The 26952-nt window shown below is 39.8% G+C and overlaps 1 protein-coding gene across 4 annotated transcripts; it reads right to left on the bottom strand.

The window, feature by feature from the left end:
- Positions 1-26952, bottom strand: BCL7B (BAF chromatin remodeling complex subunit BCL7B). 4 transcript variants are annotated; one of them, XM_036887414.2, is made up of 6 exons: positions 26713-26952; positions 23913-23988; positions 4242-4338; positions 1948-2118; positions 1290-1369; positions 1-1035 (listed from the first exon to the last, which is right to left on the bottom strand). In XM_036887414.2, exons 1-6 carry the CDS (start codon positions 26802-26804, stop codon positions 943-945), a joined length of 609 nt encoding a protein of 202 aa, XP_036743309.1. In that variant the 5' UTR covers positions 26805-26952; the 3' UTR covers positions 1-942. The 4 variants fall into 4 exon arrangements, with proteins under 4 accessions (XP_036743309.1, XP_036743308.2, XP_036743310.2 ...); XM_036887413.2 differs by having other exon boundaries at positions 23880-23988; XM_036887415.2 differs by lacking the exons at positions 23913-23988; positions 26713-26952 and adding exons at positions 18533-18590; positions 23068-23135.

Here is a 26952-nt window from a genome sequence, read left to right on the forward strand (position 1 = left end):
CATATTTCAAATACTTTAATTTTAAAAATACTCTATTCAGTGCTAAAATATGTCTTCACTCACTGCTGCCCATTTCCATTTTCTTAAACTTTTTTTGAAACAAAAAATAAAATCACAAAGTTCAATTAAACATGCAGATTTCAAAGGGAACTTTCTAGAAAGGCTGAGCTGAAGGAGCATTGTGGGGGATGGGTACTTTTGTCAGAACCTCAAATTCTTGCTGGGGCAGAGTCTGTGGCAGGAAGCAGGGGTTGCTGGAATGAAATGTACAGGTGAAAACAAGGAAAGCTGCATGTGTGCGTATTGAGGCAGGGGGTGGTTATGGTCAGGACAAAGGACTGTCAGCAGTTAGAGAGCCCATGAGAGGCAGGAGAGCCTCAGGAATGGGCAGAAGTGCCAGGACAGTAAGAAATCTGTATGGACTTTCCTGCCCTTCGGTGGAGAAAAACCCTTCCCTTCCCTCCAGTCTCTACCCCGGCATTCTCCAACATCAGCCTACAGGGCCCCTAGTCCTGTGGGCAAGTCCATGAAGCTATAGTCTCCATTCAAGTTCAAGTAATCAAGGCACTCTCTTCTCGAGAGGGTGCCTTCCACATCTCTTTCCTCTTGTAGAAGCGCCAGCAGCTCAGTCCAGAGGTTCTGGAGCAGAGACTGCTACCTGGAGGTGACAGATGAACCCTGGGATAGCCGATGCTCCAGCCTAATTGGGACGTGAAAAGGACATGAGCACTTCTCTTCCCAGGAGCAAGCAAACACAGGTGCCAGGGACAGGAAGATGATGCTGCAACTCCAAGTCCTATGTCAGCCTTCCAACCCAGAAGGCTCCTATGTGCGGGCTCTGGACCCCAGTGCTTGCCCTTACCCCAGCAACACAGTATGGCCAGAACCAGAATGCAATAAATAGAGGCAGGGGGCCAGGAGGCAAAGGGTGTGAGGATGCTGCTAGCTCTCTGATGCTGTCTGCGGCACTGTGGCTTGGTCCACACAGAAGCGTTTCAGGGGTGGTGCACCTGAGTCTTCCTCTTCCTCGGCAATCTAGGAGCAGCCAGAACATGGAATTAGAGGGCCATCCCTTGAACCACAACCTCCTATCACCCTAACTACAACCCAGAGCCAGCCTCCGACCTTGCAGATAACCAAAATTCTTCCCTTACCTATGACCTGGAGACCCCAGTTTCCCAGTCTGTCCCCCAACCCTCCCATAGCACGTTCAATGCTACAGATCCAGTGCACATCAACAGAGTCATCACTGTTTTCTTAGAAACTGGGAAACCCAAGTGCCTCCTTACCTGTGTCTCTAGTGGAACTGGTTCTTCCTTTGTGAGGGTGGGAGGTTCATCAGCAACTTCCGAGGCAGGCAGAGAGGGCTCTGAAAAAACAACATGGTTAGCAGCTCTGTGGGACCTCCTGCGGCAGGAGATTCCTGAGCAACCTCTGCCTCCAGCTAGGGGAGCTTTCCCAAGAGCTCTGTGAAGGTGCTGTGATCAAGAGTCCATGCTGGCCAGAGAATCAATATATAATGTAAGAAGAAATTCACAGGATACAGTGCAAAGAGCATGAATTCTGAAGTTAGGAGGAATGCAACCAGAGACATCCCACTCTACCAGTTCTTGAACAATTTAACATTTCCAAGAATCCAATTCCTCATCAGTAAAGTGGAGGCAATAGCTGCCACTTCAGAGGGCTTTTGAGGGAATTATACCAGGCATCAAATAAGAAAGTGCCTTACACAGAGCCTGGTACTCAACTATGTTGTTTGTTTATTCCTTCGTTCTGTGAGAAAGGAAAATACAACCATTCCTCCAATAGCCAAAACTGTTAACAGATGCCTTGAGGCTGCCAGGCTCTGAAGCACTTTCCATAACCTCTCACTGTAAAGAAGAGAAATATCAAGAGCAAGAGGCAAGGCCCTTGCAAGATGCTCATTCTGGGTCAATCAAGACTCACCCTCAAGGATCTCCTGGCCCAGAGTAGGAGGCTGGGAGTCATCTGTGCGGAAGTCAGAGGTGTGTGCTGGGCTCAGGGACTCGCTCTGCTGGGGGCTGGGGCTCGAGTTGGTGCTGCTGTCCACCTTGAGTTGATAGACATCAGACACAGAGCTCTGGTTGCTGTTTTCATCTGAAAACCAAATATGACAAAGGCAGCAACTGAGAGTGGTTAATTTTCCTTGAGAATAACTCAGTACAGCACCAAGGGCCTGGGGTCTCCTTAGGCCATTGTGGACACACAGGGTACAATGATCTCTGCTACTGATGCCCCTGAACCAAAGGCAGGCGCTCGAGGGCTTAGATGCACTGTAAGTTATCAACAGGGTCTACAAGCATTTTCTATTTCATGACACATATTCCAAGCACCAGATACTTTAACTTTAAAGCCAGAATCTTTAAACTTATGCAACATTTATATTTCAAAGTCAGGATATGCTTTCTAACCCTTCTTTATTACCCACCAATGGTAGCTTACACCTGGTGTTCCCTCACTGTCCAGTGGAAGGGAGGGATGTAGCTGTGCCTCTCAACCTTTCTTGTAACACAAGATAAATAGAAATGACCCATCTGTCTGGTGCTCTTGGTTATATCAAGGATGGTGGTGGTGTCTGGAGGTGGTGAGCTCAGGCCCTTCAGCTGCCCAGGCTCCACATGACTGCTTCAAGGACCAAGGAATTCTCAGCCTCGAAGTTCTTTCTGAAGGCTTTAGAGTCACCACCTAAGTTAAAACCACAGAAGTCCACAACTTCTTCCTCTCCCTCACCTCCAGCAGCCAGTTGCCAAATCTGACCATCCTACTGCTCTGAGATCACATGTGTTCATCTCCTACTGCCTTAGCTCAGGCTTTATCTCTGGCCTGGCCTCCTGAAACAGCCATCCAACTGCCCTCCTTCAGTCTCATGTACTCCCAACTGTACTTTACACCAGTGATCTTTCTAAACCCTTCAATGCTTCCTCTAGGGTAAATTTCAACTTCCAGTGCTTCTCCAGGCAGGCACGAGATGGCCCTATCACAACCTATAAAGTCCTTTTTAATTTCCAAGCTCACTGTCTGCCAAAACTGGACCATAACTTAAGAGCTGCTTCACACAAAGGTGTCTGACATGACTTGCTCTTTCTAGTCTTCCTGGAAAGTCTCCATGCATGTCAACATTCAGCTCAAGCATCATGCCCTCCAGGGAATCCTGTGTCCCAGCCCTGTGTCCAGGATCACTCTCTCTTTTATGCTCTTATTGTGTCCTATGCACACCTGCATTTAGTATTTTTCTATTGTTTTACACACCAGTTTCCTCTCATGCTCTATTCAGGCAGGCTCTGTGGCTACTGGTTCTTAAATCTCTGGTGCAGTTCATAGCACAGGCATACAGTGGTTCACTAAATGTTCACTGGGTGAGAAGAATAAGATGGTGGCAGCCTAAGGAAGTAGAGCCTCCTATGTCTCAGAGCTCTATGATGACTGAATACCCGGCACACAGCTAGAGAACCTGTCCTTTGTGTTCTTCCTATACCACTCTGACCTTGCAGGGAGGGAATACCTGGCTGCTCCCAGGCTAGCTCCCAAGAGAATTGTAGCCCTTCTTAGTCTCTACTCCTACACTACCTTCTACACTAAGATGGAAGTAGCATTTTATCATAGAAAGAATAAAGCTCTGTCACTTTTGAGCTTAGGCGAACACTTCTCCATCCATCAGTTTCCTTACATAGGGATGATGGTAACTGCCTGGTTTATATCACAGGCTAATGTGAAGATAAAAATGAGAAACTGAAGTCAAAGTGCTTCACAAACAGTAACTGCCATGCACGTGTAGAAGGGAATTTTATGACTGCAGCGCTGGCAGGCAGGACACTACCTGACGACTGGCTTAGGAGGCAAAACTTGCGCCAAGAGTAGGCAGGCAGATGCCCTGGCTTTGGGTGGCCTACTCAAAGGCACTCTCATAAAATACACAGTCTAAAGAAAACAGCTTCTGATCCAGAAAACCAAGACCACATGGGATCTGTCACTTACTAGCTATGTGACTTTAGATATGTAACTTCACTTCTCTGAACCTCAGTTTCTTAAATAGAAAATGAAGAGACTATCCTCTATCTTGCAGGGTTACTGTGAGGTCTAAATGAAAAGACTTACATAAAGTGCCTGGCAAGATACCAACAAACCAGTAGGCACTAAAAAGCTACGTCGAACTGTTATTATTAGTGAGGTTCATCTAAGTTTTCATTTTCCTGCAAGGAAGACATGTGGATGCAACTCACCCTGGAATTCAAGAAGGAGAGAGGAATTGGCTGAAGCATCAGAGGGAAAGCCATTAGGTTCCCGGGCTGCTGAACTGTTCGACTTTGACTTTTCTTTCTAGAAAAAGGAAAAAAAGAGGAATATGACAGAGCCAAGCAGGAGACTCACAGAGAGGGAAAAGGGTGCTGAGACACCACAAAGGTCTGGACTAGAAATGAACAGGAATAATGACAGCAGTTGGAAAATCCAGGACCCAAGGAATAACAGAATCCTGGACAAGGTGTCCCGAAGGCTCAGAGTCTCTATCTGTAAAATGGACCCTTCCAGCACTAAAGTCATGAATCAAAAGTGAGAGGCAGATTCATATGCTTCTAATAAAGCTCCTGTGGTACTCTTCAGCTTTCTACCCTCATCAGAACATTCTGTCCAACCCTTATGTGCATGGGCAAGAAACGTTAAAATACTCATCTGAGAAAGATTCCTATTTTATTAGCACAACAGCAAACAAAACATGAAAGAGAAATGGACAAAGGAAGGAGTCACTTTATATACAAGCAGTGACAGGACAAAGGGAAGCCTACTAGTTCTGTTCACCAATCAATCCTATTCATTCAAAGTGATCACCCCATGTCCACCCTTGCCTACAACACTATTTCCTCCAGACAGGATGTGGGTTACACACGCAGGGAACCACAGTGGGAAGGCAAGCACTAACTTCCAACAAACAAGCCTCCAGGAGGCGAAACAAAATCATCAATCCAAGCACTTGCAAGTGAGAGTAACCCAAGAGCCCAAAGTTTAATTCTGGGAAATCTCAAATTTACTAACTCATACAGTTTATACATGTCATTTGTTGGACATGCATCGTACTAGTAATACAATTTTGTTTTTGTTAGTAACTCTCAATCCTGTCTCTACAATAAATCAACTGTACACATTTATGCATGTCATTTGTCACTTTTATGCATGTCTCCCTTTCATTATTCACATGCAGACATGATTTTAATGTAACTACACTTTATCATTTTACTACAAAAGCTACATAAACATGATTTTTAATTGCCGCATAACAATGCATATACCATAACTCAATCACTTTGCAATTATTGAACATTTATCTCTAACTTATGTAGGAATTTTTATTTATTGCTGCTAGGAATAAAACCACAATGTCCAACTGTCACTTTTTCTTGGACTAATCAGATGAATTCACAAAAAAATGCTTCTTCTAGATCAAAAAGTGTAAACATACTTTTCTTTCTTGAGATACCACGTACCTCACCACTATCTATAAAAGGACAGTGGCAATGTATTTAATATACTGACTTCACAGCATTCATGCCACCATTTGGGTTTATTATCATTTTTTCCTAATCTATCATTTATTTTAATGGTTCTATGCTAACATATAATGCTATAGTAAAATTCACTATTAGAAATTCTGAAAATACAGAAAAAGAAATCAAAGTCACCTGTACTACCACAAACAGCCTGGACATGTATTTGTATGAACATGGATCATTATACAGTATTATAACTTGCTTCCCCTCCACCATTCACCATATTAAAAACAGTTTTCTATGCCACTCAGTAATCCTCTACAAGATCTTTTATGATGGTTACAACGCTTTACAAGATACAGGTACACAATAACTTACTTAAGGAACTCTACAATATGATCTTTATTTTGCTTGCAATTTTTAAATTCTACAAACAATACTGTAATGTTCAACACTGCAGAAGTACCTTGTACACATTATGATTATCTCCTGAGCATAAATTCCCAGAGATAAAACCTCTAGATCAAAGGGATAAATATTTTGAAAGTTTTTTACCTCCCACAGCTTTATTTTATTGAGGGATAATGGACAAAAAAAATTGTAAGATACCTTAAGTACACATATGGTGATCTGATACACATATACATTGTAAAAGGCTTCCCACCATAGTCAATTATATATAAAAGACTTTTAAATACACACATTTGTCAGGGGGATGGAAGTATAGCATGGAGAATATAGCCATGATTCTATAACATCTTTATATATTGACAGACAGTAACTGCACTAGTTGGGGTGAGGATTTAATAATGTGAGCAACTGGTGAACCACTGTGTTGTATACTTGAAAGTAATATAAGATTGTGTATTAACTATACTTCAATAATCAATCAATCAATCAAATGGGGGATACTGTCCCTTTTCACAATAAATAAACACACACACATAGGACCGCTTAACCTGTATAAATTTGTGCCAGTTTGCTCTGCCATCGTCAGTGTCCCACTCCCTTTTGTCCTTCACATTTCTTTTCTTTACTAATTTGATCATCATTTCCCATTTTTCCTAATCTAGCAGGTCTACGCCAGTACCTTAGAAAATGGCACACCACCATGGACCACTTTAGGGCAGACTGGTACAAGGGAGTTCCCTGGGAGGGAGGGGAAAATGGGAAAAGGGAAAAGAGAAAGGTTGAAAGTAACCTGATGCTAACCCCATCCTCTTAACTCATTTAGAGGAAGGAAATCAAGAGTTTAGGTTTATATTCTCCTGTTACATATCACTAGCCAAGGCAGCACAGAGTCCCAAGGGAATAAAAGATTAGTGCACAGAAAAATAGTAACCAGATAATGGAGGATAGACAACAACAGAACAAGCTATATCAGAGGAAGGAGACTAATGGGACAAACATAGTAAGTCTTCTCAGAAAGATAAGGATGATACTGGATAATTTCAGATAGTCCAGTTTTTACAGGTATTTCTTGTTTCAGTCATTTCTTAGTAAGACAAACAAAGCATTACTAATTACTTATTAACCCTCTGTAGCTCTCTATTATTGCTTTCTCCGAGATAATACTTCCCTTCTTGCTGGAATATATCCTTCAAGAGTTTTCCCAAAGAGGGATTTGTGGGGAACCCTTTCTGAAAATATCTTTTTATTCCTGAATCTTTATTTTACTTTCATGTTTAATTGATCACTTTACCTGTATATGAAATTGTAGGTTTAAAATAATTCTTTTAGTACTCTGTAACTGTTACTCATTTGTGCTTCTGGTGTTGCTGTTGAGGAATCTAATTCTGGATTCTGTGTAGGTGATCCTCTTATATTTCTGGAAATTTAGAATTTTTTCTCTGTCTTTGATCTTCTAGGACTTCTATAAGGAGATCCTGTCATGCACACATCTAGTTTATTTCTTCTCTCTTACTTACTTCATCTCTTGATCCTTTCATCATATATTCTGATTTTTCAATCCAGTTTCTGCTCATTAATCTTTTCTTCAGTTGTATCTATTTCTGCTACTAAATTCATTCACTTAGTTTTTATTTTGAACAATTACATTATTCATACCAAATTTCCTCAGTTGGTTTGTCTTCAAAAACAACTTTCTAGTATCATCCTTATCTTTCTGAGGAGAGTTACTATGTTTTATTTAAATTCTTCTTCTGATATAGCTTGTTCTGTTGTCTATCCTCCAGTATCTGGTTACTATTTTTCTGTGCACTAATCTTTTATTCCCTTGGGACTCTGTGCTGCCTTGGCTAGTGATATGTAACAGGAGGATATAAACTGGACTAGAACTGAAATTCTAGTCAAAACTAATGAGAAGGTAGGGAAGGAAATTGGGGAGTAGAGAGCAGGGGTGGTTAAAGTATGTCATGGGTGTTATTAGGTTCAAAGGAAAAGAGATTTTTACAAGCTTTATACATTGACAGGGAAAAAAAGTTAGAGGTATTCAATACAAAAACAAAAACTGAATGTAGAACTTTCAAATTAACAGAATAAAATTTGTCTAATTATGAAGTGAAGAGAGAAAAAAAAGAAGTGTATTATTGTAGAAATTCTCATCCATATCAATAAAATTTTTAGGTGGTCACATTTTCCCAGCCTTCCTGACCACTAGACATGCCACAAATTATTATACACGTACACAGTAAGTAATATACACAGTAAGTACCTATGTCCTCAGGCAACTTTTAGGAAACTCCTGAAGTTCACAAAAATACCATTTGCCAAAAAAACAAAACAAAACATTTGCCCATCCTCCAGTCCTTTGCTGCCTAGAATCTGAATTTTTGGAATGAGTGGCTGGAGCTTGACCATGGCATGCAGTATCAAAACTGGAGCAAAGACATGGGGAGTTACTTAATGGGAAAAGAGTTTCAGTTGTACATAATGAAGAGTTCTGGAGACTGGTTGTACAACAAGGTCAATGTACTTAACACTACTAAACTGTACACTTAAAAAATGGTTAAGATGGTACATCTTATGGTATGTATATTTTACCACAATAAAAAAAAAGCAAAACAAATAGAGCCATTACTCTATAAAAAAAATTTTTTTAAACAGCAGGAAGGTTGGAAGAAACCTAGGTCCCTGGGGACTCTTGGTGCAGAACCACCACACCTGTCCTGGGCTGCATACTTCCGTTCCTCTAAGAAAAAGAGTAAAATTAACTTCCTTCTTAAACCATTACTATTTTGAATTTTCTGTTCAAATTGGGTGTTCAGCTAATCTTAATACACCCAGTAAGAAGAAAATGTGAATCAGGAAGCAAAATAGAATTATAAGATATACCAGTCAAATCTAAACCAAAAGAAGATAGGATAGAAATTGTAGTATAAGACAAAACAAAATTTGAGGTGACAAAGGGTTGGACAAAAGGGACAAAGTGAGAATTAAAGATGGCGGCATGAGAGGTGAGACAAAGGCTTCCTCCTAAAACTGCATATAATACGAAAATATAATTAATACAACTAATCCTGAGAGAGTAACAGGAAAGAGGACTGTGCCAGACAGCATACACCTGGAGAAAAGAGCAGACCTCATGGAACAAGGTAACGTACCAAAGCTGTGTCCTGGAGGGACCCAAGCCCTTCCCCCACCCCAGCTCACTGGCAGGAAGAAGGAAGTGGAGGCCTAGGACTGCTGAATACCTAACTCTGGAGATCTGCTCTGGGAGCACAAATCTACATTTCATGGTGCTTTCATGATACTCTCGTGATTACAGGGTTGGAAAGCTAAGACAGGAAGAATTCCTGGAGAGACTGAGATTCCAGCTGCTTGTGGAAAGCAGGGATCCACAACCGGCTGCTCTGGGACAAAAGCTTATACCTGTGTGCTCCACCCACTGGTTCAGGCAGTGGAGACAGGCATAGCAGGCAGGAAGCAGAAAACAGTTCTTTCCTCCCCCCAGGCACCAATCCCACTCCCCTGCGACCCCTGACATTGCTTGAGGGGCTGAGCAGCTTAAGAGAGTAGAGTTTCTGGACACTAGAGGACACCATACACAAGTATGAAATGCCAAAGGAACCTGCTACAGAGTAAAATTAATATAACCCCTGAGAAAGATGACATGGACCTCATGACTCTTCCTGAAAGGGAGTTCAAAATAAAAATCATTAACATGCTCATGGAGGTACGGAAAGATATTCAAGAACTCAGGAATGCATTCCAGTTGGAGATCCAATCGTTGAAGAGCACAATGGAGGGTAGTAAAAGCAGATTGGACATGGTGGAGGAGACAATAAATAAAATGGAAACTAGAGAAGAGGAATACAAAGAAGTTGAGGCACAGAGAGAAAAAAGGATCTCTAAAAATGAAAGAATATTGAAAGAACTGTGACCAATCCAAACAGAACAATATTAGCATCAAAGGGGTACCAGAAGAAGAAGAGAGAGAGAAAGGGATAGAAAGTGTCTTTGAGGAGGTAAGTGCTGAAAACGTCCCCAATCTGGGGAAGGAGATAGTCTCTCAGGCCATGGAAATCCACAGATCTCCCAACACAAGGGACCCAAGGAAGACAACACCAAGACATATAGTAATTAAAATGGCAAAAATCAAGGAAAAGGACAGACTGTTAAAAGCAGCCAGAGATTGACCCAGGAACCCAACAGCCAGCAAGCTAGTCTTCTTTACCTTGAAAAATCTTAATCATCCAAAAAGTATGTGAAATATTAAGCTAGACCACTTTTATGAAATTCCATATCCAAATCAAAAGCTGGCATAGGATTTGTTTCCTTGTTTGTATTCACAGATACCCCATTCATCAAGATTGCTAATAGCTGGGCTTTGCTGACTTAAAGAGGGAGCTGTGAGTTATTGTCAGTACACAGTGTAGAGCATTGGCAGCCAGGGTTGATAGGTTTCAAACCCTGGCTATTGTTTGTTTGATCTCTTTTCTTCAGTCTTCCAACTGAAAGCAGTGATGATGTTAGCTATTTCATAGGGTCTCTAAGAAATTAATACCTTTTATCCTCATAAAACATAAGGAGCACACTCAGTAATATTATGATAACTTAGGGTGACAGGTGGTAGCTACGCTTACTGTGAGGAGCATTTTGTAATGTATATGAATGTCAAAGCACTATACTGTACATCTGAAACTATATTATGTCAACTATACTTCAATAAAAATTTTTTAAAATAAATAAATATTCACTCAGAGATAGAAGGTCACATCATAAAGTAATGCCTTATTTCTTCTCTCCTCATCTAAAGCCATTAAAAATCTATTTCTAATAATGGGTCAATTGCTAAATTGCAAAACATATACTTTCTATATATACATGTTCATTCCAGAATGACATTAACGTCAGGAGATATAAATTGCTCACTTTTCTATTATGACTTAACAATAATCTTTCGCTTCCTGATCACTTTAAAATATTTTATAGGCATTATCTCATTAGGAAAGTATTAATGGGAGATTCCTGTCCAAACCTTATGAAAAACTGGGATGAAAGATATGTGGGTTGGAAGATCTAAAGTGTAATGAATGTAATGATAAGAACTTGAACTATAACAATAATATAATATTATGTAACAATGCACACTATAATAACTCACTATCATATCATCTTCAATGGTTTAGAAAATATTGTTCTGGTCATGGTATCATTAAAATTTTAACATAAACCTGTGAAAAAGGCAGGAGAACATATAATAAATAATCTGTGATCGAGAAAGTACTAGAGTATTGAAGTTGACTAATCAACTCTGTTTAGAATTTCAAAAAATAAATGCTAAATAAAAATTTTGTTTAGATAAAAAAAAAAAAAAAAGGGCAGCCAGAGAGAGAAATAAGATCACATACAAAGGAAAGCCCATGAGGCTAACATCAGACTTTTCTCAGCAGAAACCTTACAGGCCAGAAGGGAGTGGCATGACATATTTAATGCAATGAAGCAGAAGGGCCTGGAACCAAGATTACTTTATCCAGGAATATTATCATTTAAATTTGAAGGAGGGATTAAACAATTTCCAGATAAGCAAAAGTTGAGAGAATTTACCTCCCACAAACCATCTCCACAGTTTATTTTGGAGGGACTGCTATACATGGACATTTTCCTAAGGTTTAATAGCTGTCACCAGAGGTAATAAAACCACAGTAAAGAAAGTAGAACAGCTAATTACTAAGCAAATGCAACACTAAATTAACTATCCCCAAAGTCAATCAAGGGATAGACAAAGAGTACAGAATATGATACCTAATATATAAAGAATGGAGGAGGAAGAAAAAGGAGGAGAAAAAGGAAATAACCCTTAGATTGTGTTTGTAATAGTATGTTAAGTAAATTAAGTTAGACTCTTAGATAGTAAGGAAGTTAACCCTGAACCTTTGGTAACCATGTATCTAAAGTCTGCAAGGGCAATAACTACATACCTATCGATAATCACCATAAATGTAAATGGTCTGAATGCACCAATAAAAAGACATAGAGTCACTGAATGGAAAAAAAAACAAGACCCATCTATATGCTGCCTACAAAAGACTCACTTTAAACTCAAAGACATACACAGACTAAAAGTGAAGGGATGGAAAAAGATATTTCCTGCAACTAATAGAGAGAAAAAAAGCAGGTATTGCAGTACTTATCTCAGACAAAATAGACTTCAAAACAAAGAAACTCACAAGAGACAAAGAAGGACATTACATAATGATAAAGGGGTCAATCCAACAAGAAGATATAACCATTATAAATATCTAGGCACCCAACACAGGAGCACCTACATATGTGAAACAAATACTAACTGAATTAAAAGGGGAAATAGAATGCAATGCATTCATTTTAGGAGACTTCAACACTCCACTCACTCTGAAGGACAGATCAACCAGACAGAAAATAAGTAAGGACACAGGCACTGACCAACACATTAGAACAGATTGACCTATCAGACATCTAAAGAACTCTACACCCAAAAGCAGCAGAATACACATTGTTCTCAAGGATACATGGAACATTTTCAAGAATAGATCATATACTAGGCCACAAAAAGAGCTTCAGCAAATTCAAAAAGATTGAAATTGACCAACCAGTTTCTCAGACCACAAAGGTATGAAAGTAGAAATAAATTACACACACAAAAAAAGAAAAATCCCACAAACACATGGAGGCTTCACAACATGCTCCTAAATAATCAATGGATCAATGACCAAATAAAAACAGAGATCAAGCAATATATGGAGACAAATGACAACAATAATTTAACACTGCAAAATCTGTGGGACGCAGCCAAGGCTGTGCTAAGAGGAAAGTATATTGCAATACAGGCCTATCTCAGGAAAGAAGAACAATCCCACATAAGCAGTCTAAACTCACAATTAATGAAACTAGAAAAAGAAGAACAAATGAGGCCCAAAGTCAGTAGAAGGAGGGACATAATAAAGATTAGAGCAGAAATAAATAAAATCAAGAAGAATAAAACAATAGAATCAATGAAAAATAGATAAACCCCTAGCCAGACTTATCAAGAAAAAAACAAGAGTCTACACACATAAACAGAATCAGAAATGAGAAAGGAAAAATAACTACGGACACCATAGAAATACAAAGAATTATTAGAGAATACTATGAAAACCTATATGCTAACAAGCTGGAAAACTAGAAGAAATGGACAACTTCCTAGAAAAGTACAACCTTCCAAGGCTGACCAAGGAAGAAACAGAAAATCTGAACAGACCAATTACCAGCAACGAAATTAAACTGGTAATCAAAAAACTACCTAAGAACAAAACTCCTGGACCAGATGGCTTCACCGCTGAATTTTATCAAACATTTAGTGAAGACCTAATACCCATCCTCCTTAAAGTTTTCCAAAGAGTAGAAGAGGGAATACTTCCAAACTCATTCTATGAGGTCAGCATCACTCTAATACCAAAACCAGGCAAAGACACCACAAAAAAAAGGAAATTAAAGACAATATCCCTGATGAACAGATGCAAAAATACTCAACAAAATATTAGCAAACCAAATTCAAAAATACATCAAAAAGATCATCCATCATGATTAAGCAGGATTTATGCCAAGAATGCAAGGATGGCACAACATACAAAAATCCATCAACATCATCAACCACATCAACAAAAAGAAGGACAAAAACCACATGATCACTTCGATAGAAGCTGAAAAATCATTTGACAAAATTCAACATCCATTCGTGACAAAAACTCTCAACAAAGTGTGTATACGGGGTAAGTGCCTCAACATAATAAAGGCCATATATGACAAACCCACAGCCAACATCATACTTAACAGTGAGAAGCTGAAAGCTTTTCCTTTAAGATTGGGAACAAGACAAGGATGCCCACTCTCCCCACTGCTATTCAACATAGTACTGGAGGTCCTAGCCATGGCAATCAGACAACACAAAGAAATAAAAGGCATCTAGACTGGCAAGGAAGAAGTTAAACTGTCCCTGTTTGCAGATGACATGATACTGTACATAACAAACCCTAAAGAATCCACTCCAAAACTACTCGATCTAATATCTGAATTCAGCAAATTTGCAGGATACAAAATTAATATGCAGAAATCTGTGACATTCCTATACACTAACAATGAACTAGCACAGAGAGAAATCAGGAAAACAATTCCATTCACAATTGCATCAAAAAGAATAAAATACCTAGGAATAAACCTAACCAAGGAAGTGAAAGACCTATACCCTGAAAACTACAAAACACTCCTAAGAGAAATTAAAGAAGATACCAATACATGGAAACTCATCCCATGTTCATGGATAGGAAGAATTAATATTGTCAAAATGGCCATCCTGCCTAAAGCAATCTATAGATTCAATGCAATTCCTATCAAAATACCAACAGCATTCTTCAACGAACTAGAGAAAATCTTTTTAAAATTCATATGGAACCACAAAAGACCGCGAATAAGCAAAGCAATTATGAGAAGGAAGAATAAAGCTGGGGGCATTATGCTCCCCAACTTCAAGCTCTATTACAAAGCCACAGTAATCAAGACAATTTCGTACTGGCACAAGAACAGACCCATAGACCAATGGAACAGACTAGAGAGCCCTGATATAAACCCAACCATATATGGTCAATTAATATACAATAAAGGAGCCATGGATATACAATGGGGAAATGAAAGCCTCTTCAACAGCTGGTATTGGCAAAACTGGACAGCTACATGCAAGAGAATGAAACTGGATTATTGTTTAACCCCATACACAAAAGTAAACTCAAAATGGATTAAAGACTTGAATGTAAGTCATGAAACCATAAAACTCTTAGAAGACAACATAGGCAAACATCTCCTGAATATAAGCACGAGCAACTTTTTCCTGAATGCATCTCCTCAAGCAAGGGAAACAAAAGCAAAAATGAACTCATGGGACTACATCAAACTAAAAAGTTTCTGTACAGCAAAGGACACCATCATCAGGACAAAAAGGCATCCTACAGTATGGGAGAATATATTTGTAAATGACATATCCAACAAGGGGTTAACATCCAAAATATATAAAGAACTTACACGCCTCAACACCCAAAAAGCAAATAACCCAATTAACAAATGGGCAGAGGATATGAAGCGACAGTTCTCCAAAGAAAAAATTCAGATGGCCAACCATGTGAAAAGATGCTCCACATCACTAATCATCAGGGAAATGCAAATTAAAACCACAATGAGATACCACATCACACCAGTAAGGATGGCCAGCATTGAAAAGATTAAGAACAATAAATGCTGGCGAGGATGTGGAGAAAGGAGAACCCTCCTACACTGCTGGTGGGAATGTAAGCTAGTTCAACCATTGTGGAAAGCAATACAGAGGTTCCTCAAAAACCTAAAAATAGAAATATCATTTGACCCAGGAATCCCACTCCTTGGAATTTACCCAAAGAATACAACTTCTCAGATTCAAAAAGACATATGCACCCCTATTTTTATTGCAGCACTTTTTACAATAGCCAAGATATGGAAGCAACCTAAGTGTCCATCAGTAGATGAATGGATAAAGAAGATGTGGTACATACACAATGGAATACTATTCGGCCATAAGAAGGAAACAAATCCTACCATTTGCAACAACATGGATGGACCTGGAGGACATTATGCTCAGTGAAATAAGCCAGGCATTGAAAGACAAATGCCAAATGACTTCCTCATCTGTGGAGTATAACAGTGAAGCGAAACTAAAGGAACAAAATAGCAGCAGACTCACAGACTCCAAGAAGGAACTAGTGGTTACCAAAGGGGAGAGGTGTGGGAGGGCAGGTGGGGAGGGAGGGAGAAGGGGATTGAGGGGTATTATGTTTAGTACACATGGTGTAGGGGATCACGGGGAGAACAGTGTAGCACAGAGAAGGCACATAGTGGATCTGTAGCATCTTACTATACTGATGGATAGTGACTGCATTGGGATATGGGTGGGGACTTGATAATACGGGTAAATGTAGTAACCACATTGTTTTTTCATGTGAAACATTCACAAGAGTGTATATCAATCATACCTTAATAAAAATGAATTTTTTAAAAAGCTGGAAAAAAAAGGGACAAAGTGGGACATTACATACAGGTAAAAGGAATGACAAGTCACGATGATATAACGATCATGACATAAACACACATGCATCAAAAGCAGAGCTTCAGACTATATAAAGTGACAGCTGACTTATCAGCCATGAAGAGCAAGCAAATCGACGGTTTCCCTCACTCAGCAAGGATATGGAAGGCTTGGTTAACGTTGTAATTGCTTCCATGGTTTAATTTCAGACCTAGAGAGTGTATTTGCTTCAATCACAAGTAAATGCTCCAAAAATCAATCATTTACAGGGTTACAAAAGGGTCCCAATAATCCCAAAGAACTAATATCCTACCAATTTTAAAAATTAGAACACCAATTTTAAAAGGATAGAGAAAAAAAAATTCACATATCTGGAAACTAAAAACCATTCTAGTAAATAAACTTTGGGTTAAAGAGGAATTCCAAAAGGAACTTACAAAAAAAGCTAAATGACACCATCAGTGACATTTTGACATTCAGACATGTCAAAATTTGTGGGAGACAACTATATAAATGAAATATATTTTTTTAAAAACTAAAAAAAAGGAGTAAGTGTTCAGTACAATAAGCTAGAAAAAGAACAACAGAGTAAACCCAAAAGAACAAAAAAAGTAAATAACAATGGCAAAAACTAATGAAACAGAACAAAGGAAACCAAAGCTTAACAAAAATTACTAGATTTTTTATAAAGATTTTAAGAGAGGCAACAATATAGATCATGTTATGGAAAAAATACAAATAGCAAATGTGAAAAAGGAAACATAATTACCAGTAGAACAGAGACTTTAGAGTAAAAAAGAATATAAATAACTACACAGCAATACATTTGAAAACTCTGGTTAATGTTTTTCAACAGGAGTACTGCTGGCATTTTGGACAGGCCACTTAATTCTTCACTGTACAGGTCTAAATCACCCACTGCCTAAAGCTTAGCATCACTGGCCAACTGAAAAATGTCCTGCCTCATTTATAAACATTCCTGGGAAAATGGGGAAAGGGGAAGACCCTGGACTGCCACTTATTAAATAATCTATGGTCTATTTGAAATAGGTAAATACATATATAAGTACATAAAACAGCAAAGTATATAAAAAGAGAAAATCTAAAAATATCATTCACCATTAAAGCCATTTTAATGATCACCAACACCCCTCTCTCCTAAGGCCCAGAAAATACTGAAGGTGAGGTCTATCAAACTATCATTTCATGCAAGTTGTTCTAAAAATCAAAACAAGAGGAGAAATTGCCTTATTTGTTTTAGGAAGCTGGCCTAACCTTTTACACCAAAACAAAGACAGCACAGTGTAAGAAAATTACGTACCAATTTTACCTGTGAATAGGATGCAAATATTTTAAATATTTATGAATTGAATGCAACATTGTATGATTTAGGCACGTTCAAGAAGAATTTGTCTTAGAAATACAAGAATGGTCAGGAACTTTATTATTATATTCACTATACTAATAGATCAGAGAAGGGAAATCACATGAACATATGAACATTTCAGTATATGCAGAAAAAGTAGTTGGATACAAGTCCAACATCATCTCAAATTTTTAATAAATCTTAGAAAACTAAAAAGAGAAGGTAATTTTATACCTTGATAAAGGCTATCTTCTGAAAAACCTATAGCAAGAGAGAAAACATACCCTACTTAACATTAAGACATACTAAAAACTGATAGTAAATAAAATATCACCCTAGTGCAGAAACAGATAAAATAACAAGACAGAATTGAGAACCCAAAAATAGATCTAGACATGAATATGGCATACAATAAAGATGACATAAATCAGTGGAGAAAGGATGGATTATTTAATAAACATTAGGGGAACTGGCTCACTGTATGAAGAAAAATTAAAATAAGATCCATCTCCAAGAAACAGCAAATGTTGGCAAGGATGCAGAGAAAGGGGATCCTTGCTATACTGTTGGTGGGAATGTAAATTAGTTCAACCACTGTGGAAAGCAATATGGAGGTTCCTCAAAAAACTAAAAATAGAAATACCATTTGATCCAGTAATTCCACACCCAGGAATTTACCCAAAGAAAACAAGATCCCTGGTTCAAAAAGACATATGTACCCCTATGTTTGTCGTAGCACTGCTTACAATAGCCAAGATACAGAAGCAACATAAGTTTCCATCAGTAGATGAATAGATAAAGAAGATATGGTACATATGAGACAGGGACCATGGACTTAGAGTAGGGTGAGGGCCTTTGAAAAAGACAAAGCAAGATAATCCATTGTGGGATTTGCTTTAGCTTGCTGGGGGGCCCAGCTTGTTTTTCTGACCTTGTGCTGAGGTGCTGCTTTTCTTCCTCCAGCCCTAAACAAATGATTTGCAACCTAAGCAATGTAGCAAGCAAGCCCAAAACAATGCAGTAAAAACAGGAAAGATGCCATCTTGAAAATTAGCTTGCACTTTTTCTTAAACCCAATTTGTTAAAAAGTAACTTTCTTAACATAGTCTTTAACAAACAGACAATAACTCAGCCCACCTTGGGAGCAAAGCAGGCAGTCTTGAGTGATATGCTCCCAGACCAGGAAGCTGCTTTCCTGGGAGGAAATCAGAACAGTAAATTCTTATAAAAAACCAGAAGACTAATAAGAAACTTAGTGTTTCCTCAAAGGTAAACATTTTGGGACCACTTAGCAAGTGTAAATCCCTAGCCCTGTCTCTCAACCGCCTATAAAACCCCTAGACAAACAATCCCAAATGAATAGTCTAAGGTCACAATTATCGAAATTGGAAAAAGAAGAACAAATGAGGCCTAAAGTCAGCACAGGGAGGGACATAATAAAGATCAGAGAAGAAAGAAATAAAATTGAGAAGAATAAAACAATAGAAAAAAAAAATCAATGAAACCAAGAGCTGGTTCTTTGAGAAAATAAAATAGATAAGCCTCTAGCCAGACTTATTAAGAGAAAAAGAATCAACACACATCAGCAGAATCAGAAACTAGAAAGGAAAAATCACGACGGACACCACAGAAATACAAATAATTATTAGGGAATACTATGAAAACCTATATGCTAACAAGCTGGAAAACCTAGAAGAAATGGACAACTTCCTAGAAAAATACAACCTTCCAAGTCTGACCAAGGAAGAAACAGAAAATCTAAACAAACCAATTACCAGCAAAGAAATTGAATTGGTAATCAAAAAACTACCCAAGAACAAAACCCCCCGGCCAGATGGATTTACCTCAGAATTTTATCAGACATACAGAGAAGATATAATACCCACTCTCCTAAAACTTTTCCAAAAAATAGAAGAGGAGGGAATACTCCCAAATTCATTCTTTGAAGCCAACATCACCCTAATACCAAAACCAGGCAAAGACCCCACCAAAAAAGAAAATTACAGACCAATATCCCTGATGAATATAGATGTAAAAATACTCAACAAAATATTAGCAAACCGAATTCAAAAATACATCAAAAGGATCATACACCATGACCAAGTGGGATTCATACCAGGGATGCAAGAATGGTACAACATTCAAAAATCCATCAACATCATCCTCTACATAAACAAAAAAAAGGACAAAAACCACATGATCACCTCCATAGATCCTGAAAAAGCATTCGACAAAATTCAACATCCATTCATGATAAAAACTCTCAACAAAATGGGCATAGAGGGCAAGTACCTCAACATAATAAAAGCCATATATGATAAACCCACAGCCAACATCATACTGAACAGCGAGAAGCTGAAAGCTTTTTCTCTGAGATCAGGTAGAAGACACGGATGACCACTCTCCCCACTGTTAACTCAACACAGTACTGGAGGTCCTAGCCATGGCAATTAGACAAAACAAAGAAATACAAGGAATCCAGATTGGTAAAGAAGAAGTTAAACTGTCACTATTTGCAAATGACATGATATTGTACATAAAAAAACCCTAAAGACTCCACTCTAAAACTACTAGAACTAATATCGGAATTCAGCAAAGTTGCAGGATACAAAATTAACACACAAATCTGTGGCTTTCCTATACACTAACAACGAACCAACAGAAAGAGAAATCAGGAAAACAATTCCATTCACAACTGCATCAAAAAGAATAAAATACCTAGGAATAAACCTAACCAAGGAAGTGAAAGACCTATACCCTGAAAACTATAAGACACTCTTAAGAGAAATTAAAGAGGACACTAACAAATGGAAACTCACCCATGCTCTTGGCTAGGAAAAATTAATATCGTCAAAATGGCCATCCTGCCCAAAGCAATATATAGATTCGATGCAATCCCTATCAAACTACCAACAGCATTCCTCAATGAACTGGAACAAATAGTTCAAAAATTCATATGGAAACACCAAAGACCCCGAATAGCTAAAGCAATCCTGAGAAGGAAGAATAAAGTGGGGGGGATCTCACTCCCCAACTTCAAGCTCTACTACAAAGCCACAGTAATCAAGACAATTTGGTACTGGCACAAGAACAGAGCCACAGACCAATGGAACAGAATAGAGATTCCAAACATTAACCCAAACATATATGGTCAACTAATATTCAATAAAGGGGCCATGGACATACAGTGGGGAAAGGACAGTCTCTTCAACAGATGGTGCTGGCAAAACTGGACAGCTACATGTAAGAGAATGAAACTGGAACACTGTCTAACCCCATACACAAAAGTAAATTCGAAATGGATCAAACACTTGAATGTAAGTCATGAAACCATAAAACTCTTAGAAAAAAACATAGGCAAAAATCTCTTAGACATAAACATGAGTGACCTCTTCTTGAACATCTCTCCCCGGGCAAGTGAAACCAAAGCAAAAATGAACAAATGGGACTATATCAAGCTGAAAAGCTTCTGTACAGCAAAGGACACCATCAATAGAACAAAAAGGTATCCTACAGTATGGGAGAACATATTCATAAATGACAGATCCGATAAAGGGTTGACATCCAAAATATATAAAGAGCTCACACACCTCAACAAACAAAAAGCAAATAATCCAATTAAAAAATGGGCAGAGGAGCTGAATAGACAGTTCTCTAAAGAAGAAATTCAGATGGCCAACAGACACATGAAAAGATGCTCCACATCGCTAATCATCAGAGAAATGCAAATTAAAACCACAGTGAGATATCACCTCACACCAGTAAGGATCGCCATCACTGAAAAGACAAACAACAACAAATGTTGGCCAGGTTGTGGAGAAAGGGGGACCCTCCTACACTGCTGGCGGGAATGTAAATTAGTTCAACCATTGTGGAAAGCAGTATGGAGGTTCCTCAAAATGCTCAAAATAGAAATACCATTTGACCCAGGAATTCCACTTCAAGAATTTACCCCAAGAATGCAGCACTCCAGTTTGAAAAAGACAGATGCACCCCTATGTTTATCACAGCACTATTTACAATAGCCAAGAAATGGAAGCAACTCAAGTGTCCATTAGTAGATGAATGGATAAAGAAGGTGGAGTACATATACACAATGGAATATTATTCAGCCATAAGAAGAAAACAGGTCCTACCATTTGCAACAAGATGGATGGAGCTAGCGGGTATTATGCTCAGTGAAATAAGCCAGGCGGAGAAAGGCAAATACCAAATGATTTCACTCATATGTGGAGCATAAGAACAAAGGAAAACTGAAGAAACAAAACAACAGTAGAATCACAGAACCTAAGAAAGGACTAACAGTTACCAAAGGGAAAGGGACTGGGGAGGATGGGTGGGAAGGGAGGGATAAGGGCGGGGAAAAAGAAAGGAGGCATTATGATTAGTATGTATAATGTGGCGGAGGGGGGGCATGGAGAGGGCTGTACAACACAGAGAAGACAGTAGTGATTCTACAGCATCTTACTACGCTGATGGACAGTGACTGTAATGGGGTTTGTGGGGGCGACTTGGTGAAGGGGGCAGCCTAGTAAACATAGTGTTCTTCATGTAATTGTAGATTAATGATAACAAAATAACAAAAATTAAAAATTTAAAAAAACCTAGACAATGCAACACCCCAGGACTCCGGTGCCCTCCTGGCATGAGTCAGGAGCTCTGTCCTCTCACTTTCTCTCTAAATAAAAACCTCTGCCTTGCTCTCCTACCTTGAGTGTTTGCAAAGTTCATTATTCCGCTCCGAGAACAAGAACCTCAGCATCACATATACACAATGGAATATTATTATTCAATAAAAAGAAAATAAATCCTACCATTTGCAAAAACATGGATGTACCTGGAGGGTATTATGCTCAGTGAAATAAGCCAGGCAGAGAAAGGCAAGTACCAAATGATTTCACTCATTTGTGGAGTATAACAAAAAAGCAAAACTGAAGGAACAGAACAGCAACAGACTCACAGACTCCAAGAGGGGACTAGCAGTTACTAAAGGAAAAGAGGTCGGGGAGGGTGGTTGCGAAAGGAGGGAGAAGGGGACTAAGGGGCACTATAATTAGCACACGCAATACAGGTAGGTCATGGGGAAAGCAGTATAGCAGGAAGACAAGTGATGACTCTATAGCATCTTACTACACTGATGGACAGTGATTGGGATGGGGTTGGGGGGGCACTTTATAATATGGGTGAATGTTGAAACCATAATGTTGTTCATGTGAAATCTTCATAAGATTGTATATCAATGATACCTCAATTTTAAAAAATTTGATCCATCTCTCTACCATTAAAAAAAAAAACTTACATAGCATTAAAGAGTTAAATGTGAAAGTTAAAACTAAAAAGCTAATAGAAAATGCCCAAGTTTTTTATGACCACGTAATGGAGAATAATTTTTTTAAAAGACCCTGGAAGTAAAAACTGTAAGGAAAAAAATTTGATTTATTTGACACACACAAAAAAATTTTTTAATGTTACTGATAAAGTTAACAGACATTTAGACAAAGACAAAAATCTAGAATATCAATTAAAGAATCCATGCAAACCAAAAAGGTAAAGACAGGAAACCCAATACAAAAATGAGCAAAATACTGAAAAGGAAATGTGAATGGAAACCTGAAGAGATAAAATGATCAACCTCCCTAGTAATCAGAGAACTGCAAAATTAACAGAGATACCTTACATCCATCAGACTGGCAGGATTTAGGAGCTGGGCGTTAGGTAGTATCATGTTGCTCGTGAAGATAACAGACAACGTGAACTCTCCACTACTGCTGGGGAAGTATACGAACTATACTGATGCAGCTGTTCTCCAGAGGGATCTGTCATTTACTAAAAATAATTACGTATGTACACCTTGTAACAGGCAATCCCACCCCTGGACATCAAATCCGAGAAAACCTCCCACAGCCCTCAAGGAGAATGGTTTAAGGGATGTCCACTGCAGTCAGCTATACTACCAAAAAGCTGGAGGCAGAACACAGAAACAGACCCAAATACCTAGACACGTGAAATATGACAAAGGTGGTTCTACAGAACAAGAGGAAGAGAACAGTCTTTTCAATAAATGATGCTGGGACAAATGCCTATCTGTGGGGGAAAAAAAATGAAATTGGGCCCCTAGTAGCAGGAGTCAGCAAACTTTTACTTACAGGGCAGGTAATATAATACATTGTAGGCTTTGCAGGCCATTAGGTCTATGGCACTACTCAACTCTACTGCTGTGACTCAAAAGCAGCCAGACAGTAAGGAAACCGATGGGCCTGGCTGTGTTCCAATGAAACTATACTGACAATCACAGGGAGCAGGCTTGGGCTGTAGTTCACCAAGCCCTGAAAAAGGGGACTAGGTTAAGGAAAGGGAATAAAGGGAGGAAATAATAAAGAGCGGCTTTGCCAGATGACAGAGAGTGCCTTGAAATGTTTCAAGTCAATTCTGGGGAAATAAATTCCTTCATAATTTAGAGGCAATCAAAAAAAGAACACGGTACCTTTTTGTCGTTTTGATTTTCTTCCACCCTTACCTCCTTGCTGTCTGTCACAGGAACCCACTTAAATATCCTAAGGGATGTGTCACCCACAGTCACCCACTTTTTCTCCCTGAAAAAAAAAACACTTCTTAGAACTGATAAACAATAAAATAGATTTTCTGTTCATAACTTGTGCTTTTGTACTTCTCAGATCATTCCTTCAGTCTCAAATGCCTTCTAAAAAATGCGTTCTAAAATGCCTCACCGTCAAATTATACCTCACCTTCCAGTGCAAAATCCTTGCTTCCAGAAAGACTTCTCTATCAAATTAATTTGGCTCTGAACCCTCTGCTTGCCACCTTTCCTCACATACAGTGTACCAAAACCTTCCTTCCCTCACAGACTACACCCATATGGAGTACCAGCACATTTTCAAACTCAGTATCTACCTGGCACTGCTTCTTTATTTCCCAAAAATTAATTCAATTCCACTGATAATTATAAAGTCCAATTATAAAAGGCCCTGCAAGAGATAAATGATATATATAAGATATGGTCCCTACCCTAGGAGCTCAGAGGAAAAATAAGGATATCAACATAACACATGAAGGTGGCAAAGAAGCTGAGAAGGCGGCTGAAAGACAGTAAGACTAGGCCATCCCGTGGGAGGGAGAACTCTCATGACTCCCATGGAACTCTGGGTTGAAACACTATTCCATTTTAAAATAATCACAGGAGCAGGACAGGATGCTTCCAACTAACATAACCAAACCTTACACTGGCTTCTGGAAGAGGTGAAGGCCAAGCCATGGAAAGACTCCTTTAAGGTTTTATTTTACTGAAGAAGTTACTTTTGAGATAAGCCTTAAAAAATAAGTCTTTTTCCCCAGGCACATACCTGTGGAATGGAAAGGGAGATGCCATTCTTGAATTAAGGGAGTAATTTACCAACAAACAGAATTGGGGAACCTGGAGTATGACTTATAAAGGTTTCACATACAAACTTGAGGTTATGAAAAAGCAGAAAAAGTTGTGTTCCTATTGTTGCTACAGATGATGCTATACAGCAAATGAGGACATCACCGAATTGTACAGGCTGTGATGTAACAGAAAGAAAAATGAACTAAAGACTTAGGAAACTGGAATTAATTCCTGGACAAGCCACTCCATCTCCTCACTTAGTCAACAATATTTAATATACAAGACCCTATGCTAGGCCCTGAGCACACGGAACAAGGCACAGTCCTACCCTCACAGTCTGCATTCTAGTCGGAAACAGACATCAAATAATTCATTTCACACTGAATTAATTGGGCTTAACCATACCAGACTGCTATTTTGTAGGTTAGAAAGTCAAATGTAGTTAATGTCTTATGGTTCAACGTAAGACAACTGTGGAAAGTTCTATGAAGGGGACCTGACTGAGACTGGGGTGATCTTGAAAGGTGAGCCTTGACAGGAAATCCTTAAAAGGATCTCGAGGAAGCAACTTCTGAGTGGAGTTAAGAGTCAACCCAAACCTCTAAGGGGGAGGAGAGGGCAGAGGAACGATGCCAGGCAGCAGGAGCTCCAACTGAAAGGCAGCGAGCATCCTGGGAAAGACGGCAGTTTCAGCAGGCTGGTGGGGCAAGAACCATCTTTGGTCTTTATCCTAAGAGAAAAAAGGTCACTGAAACATTATTTCCTAAGCAGGGAAGTGCTATACAAGATTATATAAGTGCTATATAACTTACATATGAAATCACTGAGTACAGTGTGATGGATGGACTGGGGAATGAACTACAACTGAAGCAAGGAGATCAGAGCAAGGCTGGTATAGAGTTTCGGGTTAGACAGTATAGGATGGTCATCTGGCTTAGGCTGCTGGTGAGAGAAGTGGCCAGAAGAGAAGGAAAGGTGTGACAACTCTTAGGTTTCACCAAAAAACCCATTAGGATTTGAAAGGAGGAAATCATTAATATTTATTACTCCCAACTACATAAGAAGCCCATCGATATACAGAGATAAGGATTTTGGTCTTGTGGGAAATGGACAAATAAAGTCCAAGGGGATGACGCCCCTAAAGGGGATGGAGAGTGAGGGGCGAGAGGAGAGGAGCTCCTGTAGAAGCTAAAAACCTATCTGGACTTTAAAATTATTGGCAGTAATCAGTTAGAGAAAAGTACTCAAGAAGTTGGCGCAAAACAGTTGGCTGTCAAAGTTTAACGTGACAACGCATCGGAGTTCCAGATACAAAACAGGCGGACGACGGCGCCTGCAATGTATGTTGCACGAGCCGTTTCCAAACGAGGGGGAGGTCTACTAACAGCTCCCAGCCGCCGAGAGAAAAATGCCTACTCGGTTTGCAGCGTGGAGGCCCACAGTAGGGGATAGGGCTTCGATTGCCAAGACCACGCTTGCTCCAGTGGCAGGTAGGTTTACCAAGATGCTCTCACCAAACTTAAACGAGTTAGTACTAGAGCGTAGGTCTGGTCGACGGGAGACACAGATTGTTAGCGACTGTGAGACAGTTCAGAACTTGAGCTCCTCCAGAGGTAGGCGGGAGCGAGCACTAATCTGCGCCGGGTATACCTGTGAGCGCAACCAGAAGCAGGGAGTTCCCCCTTCCCCGCCCAGGAGACGCGTTGCCCGCGGGCAGATGGGCGGGCCCGCGAGCCGAGCGACCCTCTGATTGGCCCCAGACGGGGCGCCCTCTGACCTCACGCCGCCGCGAGCTGCGCCCTCCTTCCGCCTTCTTCTGCTCCCCCCTCCCCCCAAGTGCCTGCTGGTCGGCTCCCACCCGGCCTGTCAGTTCGGCGTTCCTCTGGGCCAGGGCCGGTGACCCCCGCCAGCACCCTCGGCACCGGCCCCTCACCATTTCCGCACTTTCTCGATGGCCGCCATCACCTTCTTGATGTCGTCCTTGGCCCGGCTGCGGGTCTCGGCCCGGACGGACCGGCCCGACATGGCGGCGGCGTGGGCAGCGGGAGCCCAGGCACTGCTCCCAAGACACGGGGAAATTGCGCGCCACACGCGCTGCCGCCCGCCCGCCGCAGCAGCGTCACCGCAGTCGTCGCCCCATCCGTGCGCGCGTGCGCGAGGAAGCGCGCGCACC

Source organism: Manis pentadactyla, chromosome 10 (assembly GCF_030020395.1).
Source record: "Manis pentadactyla isolate mManPen7 chromosome 10, mManPen7.hap1, whole genome shotgun sequence".
NCBI lineage: Eukaryota > Metazoa > Chordata > Mammalia > Pholidota > Manidae > Manis > Manis pentadactyla.